General features: G+C 48.1%; 1 protein-coding gene across 1 annotated transcript in view; it reads left to right on the forward strand.

Moving 5' to 3' along the window:
* Positions 1 to 5,343, forward strand: part of LOC118287174 (SUN domain-containing protein 1-like) — a 12,588-nt gene extending 7,245 nt beyond the window's left edge. Inside the window, exons 8-21 of the mRNA XM_047327807.1 lie at positions 134 to 232; positions 593 to 662; positions 1,197 to 1,255; positions 1,533 to 1,702; positions 1,955 to 2,191; positions 2,352 to 2,444; positions 2,557 to 2,612; positions 2,697 to 2,841; positions 3,086 to 3,364; positions 3,723 to 3,807; positions 4,214 to 4,329; positions 4,506 to 4,673; positions 4,753 to 4,845; positions 5,140 to 5,343. Coding sequence (XP_047183763.1) covers positions 134 to 232; positions 593 to 662; positions 1,197 to 1,255; positions 1,533 to 1,702; positions 1,955 to 2,191; positions 2,352 to 2,444; positions 2,557 to 2,612; positions 2,697 to 2,841; positions 3,086 to 3,364; positions 3,723 to 3,807; positions 4,214 to 4,329; positions 4,506 to 4,673; positions 4,753 to 4,845; positions 5,140 to 5,256 — 1,787 coding nt within the window. The 3' untranslated portion in view covers positions 5,257 to 5,343. The remainder of the gene's footprint in view (positions 1 to 133; positions 233 to 592; positions 663 to 1,196; positions 1,256 to 1,532; positions 1,703 to 1,954; positions 2,192 to 2,351; positions 2,445 to 2,556; positions 2,613 to 2,696; positions 2,842 to 3,085; positions 3,365 to 3,722; positions 3,808 to 4,213; positions 4,330 to 4,505; positions 4,674 to 4,752; positions 4,846 to 5,139) is intronic.
* Positions 5,344 to 6,000: the final 657 nt, after the last annotated feature.

Genomic DNA, 6,000 nt, shown 5'->3' on the forward strand with positions numbered 1-6,000 from the left:
AGCTGATAAACATCAGATGTGGACTGAAGCAGTTTCCGGTTCGACAGCTGATGTAGCTTCTCACTTCCTGTCTCTTCCTCCATCACAACCACCAACACTTTAGTCCGCTCACAAATCTCTTATTCTTCTGCAGCTCGGAGCGTCGGTCAGCTGACTGGGAGCGCAGCCTCAGCTGTTTGGCCTCTGACGAGGAGAATGAGTTTAGCTTCACGGAGCATCGGACGCTCTGCAGGTTAACGCTCATCTTCGTTGATTGGATGGAAACCTTCCCCACTCTTCTGACTTTCTCACAAATGTCTGTTGTATGAGATTAGCCTGAGCGCAGTCCTCTGCAGTCTTCTTGTTCTTGTTCTTCTGTCTTCCTCTCGTCTGCTCGTCCTCTTCTCTGCAGAAGCTCGATGTGTGTGTGTGTGTGTGTGTGTGTGTGTGTGTGTGTGTGTGTGTGTGTGTGTGTGTGTGTGTGTGTGTGTGTGTGTGTGTGTGTGTGTGTGTGTGTGTGTGTGTGTGTGTGTGTGTGTGTGTGTGTGTGTGTGTGTGTGTGTGTGTGTGTGTGTGTGTGTGTGTGTGTGTGTGTGTGTGTGTGTGTGCGCAGGTGAAGTCTTCGGGTGGCTCAACAGAAGGCGTCACATGACTGGTCCTGACTACGCCTTCCTCCTGACTTGGCAAGTTGCTGATGTTTTTTTTAGTCCCGTCTGACCATGTAATCAAGATAGACGACATGACAGCTTCTTTCAGGTGAAGCCAGATCCTCTTGGTGTCTAACTTCAAGTGTTCATGTTTCTGATCACTTTTCTTTTCATTAGTTATTTGATAATATAAAATACTGAATCATGATGTGCGCGGGGCCTCGATACCACGGCTCCACTCCACGATCACTATACTGTTCAGACTCTGACTCCACATGGCTCCTGAATCTGAGAGGAAGAAGAGACGCGTCGTCGTCTTTACATACAGTCACTGATCGTCTTTATATACAGTCAGTGATCGTCTTTATATACAGTCACTGATCGTCTTTATATACAGTCACTGATCGTCTTTATATACAGTCACTGATCGTCTTCATATACAATCAGTGATCATCTTTATATAAAATGTCGCCCATGAGCTCTGACAGCCTGAGAAGTTGTTTGAAGTTGCCTTTGAAACCAGAGATCGTTTCTGGGACATTGAGACGTGACGGATGTTGTTTGCTGCAGGTTCCCTGTACGAAGGCGACTTGTCCTGATGCTCCTCCTCCTCCTCCTCCTCCTCCTCAGTGAGTCTGACACCTTCACCACAGTCGATCAACAGAACTATTGATCCTCAACCTTTTTTGTGAATTGATTAATGTTTGAAACTGGTCCAAGGCTCTGATGTGAGACGATCCTCGTCGTTACGTTACTGTAGATTTTAATATTTTGGGTTTTGAAAAACAAGTTGTTTAATTCGACGCATGATTCATCGATTTCTAATTGACACTGGTCTAATATTTCCTGGATTTAAATCGAATTCATTTATTTCTTTGTAAAATGTTATCGTTGACTCCCCAACAGGCCCATGTTGGCTCGGTCCCGCCGGCCTGCAATCCGTCCTCGCAGCACTACACCTCACCGAGTGGAGGACGCCGGTCTCCCACGTCCCTGGTCTGGTGTCCTCACAGGGCCAATCAGCAGAGGGCGCTGTGGAGGAGACACTCTACGGTCGGGCTCCACCTGCAGACGAGGTACCGACACCTGGTCACTTCGGGTTTTCACGTCTGTGCTGTTTTTGTGTTTTGTAAGTGTCGTCGCAGTTTGATGTCGGTTTGAGAACTGATGACTTGAAGCCTCTAGTTTGACACTTTGTCCGGAGCATCTTAACATCCATCTTCTGTTGTCATTTGATTGGCTTCAATCTCAGAGTCTAAACTGTAGTTAACATATTTAACTCTTAATGTTTCTGGTTCATGTGATCAAGTAAGGTTTTATGTTTATAGGAAGAGTCTGAGCGGCTCACTGGTCTGGAGCGGAGTCTGGCGACGTTGTGGGAGCGTGTGGAGGCCGGAGGGCGGCGGGCGGAGCAGAGACACGTGGAGGTTCTCCAGCTGTATGCTGACCTCCAGCAGCCTCAGAGCGCCGGCGACCACCTGGAGACGTGGGTCAGCCGCCTGCTGGACGGTCAGCTGACGCAGCTCAGGACATGCCTGGATGAGGAGCGACAGCAGAGAGAGCAGGTCAGATACTGGGCTCGGTACCAGGATGTGAACACGAGGGTCAGACGCACTTTGTGCTCAGACGCACTTTGTGAGGTGGCTCACGTTAGCCCATCGTGCCTGAGCATGACGGGAAACCTGTTGTGATTTGACAGTCGGTCCGTTTCCTTCTGTCCGGTAGATTCAGCAGCAGGTCGAGTTGCAGCAGGAGAGTCAAGCGTCTCGTCTGGATCAGCTGCAGCTGCAGTTGCAGACGCTGGTGACGAAGACAGAGGTAAACAACCTCAACACGGAGCCGAGTGTTTAACATCAGGTGTTGTTAGTTTAGTCACATCAGCCTCTGGATGGACAAAGTTTGAGGTTGACGTTTGGTTTTGTAACTTCAGGAGGAGCAGCGGCGACGAGACGCTGCTACAACAACCTCAGCTCCACCTGCTGTCAGGTAACAGACAGGGCGACATCGAGCCTCCGCACAGGGAGGAAAGAACCTGTACGTCAAGTCTTTCTCTCTTCTGACTTCCTCCAGTGTCGGTGTGGACCGTCGGTCCCATGATGCCTTGCTGGCAGAGGTAGCGACATTGGAGGCAGCTCTAGAGGACGTGAGGCAGGACGTCCAGGGTTTGTCTTGGGTAAAGGACGCCTGCCGCCGACTCGACGAAATCCAGCAGACGGTGAGAGACACGACGGCACACTCACCGTTAGTCTGCGACGAGGTTAGCGGTGTTAGCTGCCTCCTTCTCAAAATGTGACTTTCCGTCTGTAGCGAAGACGGAGCTGAACAGAAAATGTGAATATTCACATTAACTCAAACGCTGCATTTCCTGCAGAAGCGCCACAATAAAAGCCCCAACTTTTAATGTGAAGGAGCAGCAGCAGGAACATCAAACGGGTCATGTGACTCTTTTTTACCTGTAGATCTCCGCTCAGATCCGTGAGGAGGTCCGGGCTCTTGTCTTCGGGAACCAGCCGGCGGTGGGGGGCGGGGCGGACTTGGACGCCCTGCCAGAGTCGCTCCTCCAGTGGCTGTCACAGCAGTACGTCGGCGGGGCTGACCTGCAGGAGGCGCTGGCCTCTCTGGAGCTCAGCATCCTGCAGAACCTCAGTCTGCAGCTGGAGCGGCATGGCAGCGAGCAGATGGTCCAGGACGGCATTGTGCAAACTGCTGGGGCTGCTGGGGCCGCCGTGACCCAGGAGGTGAGGGGGGAGGGGTGGGGTCTTCAAATCTTTAAGATTCACGTAGAATAATAACAATAAAGTAGTTTTTCTCTATTCAGGATCATTGATCTGGAGAAAACCACCTTCCTCACCGAGTCTGATGTGCAGATTTTGAAGCTCTTAGCTTAGCATAAAGCCTGGAAACAGCTAACCAGACTCTGGGTCTGACTTTTTTTGGGGTTATTATTCACTGGAACTGTTCGTCCAGTTTCCATTCAACTTTGTGATGAATATTGAATGTTCCAAAGTTAATCTTGTGTTTTCTTGCTGCAGGAGTGTTTATTTTCTTGTATTTCAATATGTGCTCACGTTGTGACCTTCCTGTGGTGTGGGACAGGACGTCCGAGTCATCGTGACCGACGCTCTGCGGCTGTTCTCTCAGGACCGGACCGGCCGGGCCGACTACGCTCTGGAGTCTGGAGGTCAGATTAATCAACCTGTTGAATAATCTGATTTCATGAGCTGTCCTTGTGAAGTCTGTTTGTTGTTTTTTAATCTTCTTATTTTTGTGATATATTTACCTCTTCCCTGATGCTGCAACAAGTGAATTTCCTGTCGTGGGATTAATAAAGTGTATTATTTTATTTATTTATTTATTTATATATATATATATATATATATATATATATATATATATATATATATATATATATATATTAGACGATCGGCAACTGTACATAAAGATGGTCAACATGTCTACACTTCCTCCCGTTCTATAACATGATGTTAAACTAACAATGTTAAGCAGTTATTTGTCCATCTTTATTTCCAGTCGTCATGTGACAGATGACATATAAAGGGTATGTGGTGTCTCTCTCCGTCCTGCAGGGGGCAGCGTCCTGAGCACTCGCTGCTCTGAGACGTACGAGACGAAGGCGGCGCTGCTCAGTCTGTTCGGACTTCCTCTCTGGTATTTCTCTCAGTCTCCTCGAGCGGTGATCCAGGTAATACACATCAGACACTTACTTCCTCTGAGGTTTGAAAGTTCTGTCCTCTGATTGGTTCCTGGGTCTTTGAGCTTCTGAAGATCGACCTTCACCCTCATTTCAATATTTTACACCTTCTCTGAAATTTGAATAGTAAATATGTTCTGGGTTTATCAAGCTCTCTCCTCCTGCAGCCCGACGTCCATCCAGGAAGCTGTTGGGCCTTCAGAGGCTCCACAGGCTTCCTGGTGATCCGTCTCTCCATGAGGATCCTCCCCTCCGCCTTCTCCCTGGAGCACCTCCCCAGAGCCCTGGCGCCCAGCGGGGCTCTTCACAGCGCCCCCCGAGACTTCGCCGTCTACGTAATAGCCACCGCCCTGTTGGAAAGATGCCGCTTGAACGTTTCCTCTGTTTGTTACTGTGCTGACGTTTTGTTTTCAGGGTCTGGATGACGAGCGTCAGGACCGAGGGAAGCTGCTCGGATCTTACACCTTCGACCAAGACGGAGATTCTCTGCAGACCTTCGCCGCCACCGTGAGTTTCTGAAGCGTCTCACGTCCTCACTCTGATTCGCTCTCCTTCTTCTCCTGCACTTGTTTCTTCTTCTTCTCTTGCAAGGTTGAGTTCCAGATCCCAGGAGAATGCCGTTCTCTTGCTTGTTTTGGTTATTATGGGTGACGCAGTTCTTTTGGGCCGTAAATCGACTCGTCATTTATCTGCGAAAACGGCGTTGTGGTGAAATCGAGGCTCATAGGACCAATATAAGGATGATGGTGTTTTTCTGTCCATACGCTGATGACACCAGACTTGTCTTTGTGTATGTTGTAGAAGGAGAACGATGAGACCTTCCAGGTCATCGAGGTGCAGGTGTTGTCCAACTGGGGTCACGAGGAGTACACCTGCATGTACCGCTTCAGAGTGCACGGGACGCCCCGCCACGTCTGACCACGCCCACAGAGGCTCCGACTAACCAAGCTCGAGTCTCCGAGAGGATTTTGTTCGACGAAAGTCTCGTCGGTGACGATAAACCCGGAGGCTGTCGCCCCCTTCAGGCCTAACGTGACCGAGCGTGGTCCTTCTCCTGTGACATTTGACATTTCTGTCAATAGTTAATATTTTTATATCAGCGTTGTTTTGTCTTTGCTGTTTAAATGTCCTTCTCTCAGTTTTTTAATGTTTTAGCCCATTTTTCTCTTTATTGCGACTTGATGACGCAGTGCCACGCAAAGGATCAGCTCACGTTCTCTTCTCTTGATGCAACTCGTGTTTCAACATGTTCATGGTTCCTCCTGTTAATACTGGAAGTGACTCCTGAACCAGGAAGACTCCAGAACCAGGAAGACTCCTGACTAAACGATGGTAATGTGCCTTTGACAAATTGTTCTCTGCTCTGATGAAACGTATCAAGCAGAGAAATTTGAAAACGTTGTTAAATAACATGAGAATATTTTGCACTTTAGGATTAATGAACTACTGTGAATGTATTTATTTCTGTCTTCAGTTTAATGAAGGACAAAGATTTCATTTTATTTACGTTCTTCTGACTTTATCTAAATATATTTGTTTTTGTTTTTCAACATATCAGAATAAAGATGTGAAATATGAATGATGCTTGATGTATAATTTATGCGTCTACCTGATTTTCCACCTCCTGTAGAACAAGGCTTTACTTATAACACCTTCAATATG

This window comes from Scophthalmus maximus, chromosome 16, assembly GCF_022379125.1.
Source record: "Scophthalmus maximus strain ysfricsl-2021 chromosome 16, ASM2237912v1, whole genome shotgun sequence".
NCBI classification, from domain to species: Eukaryota; Metazoa; Chordata; class Actinopteri; order Pleuronectiformes; family Scophthalmidae; genus Scophthalmus; species Scophthalmus maximus.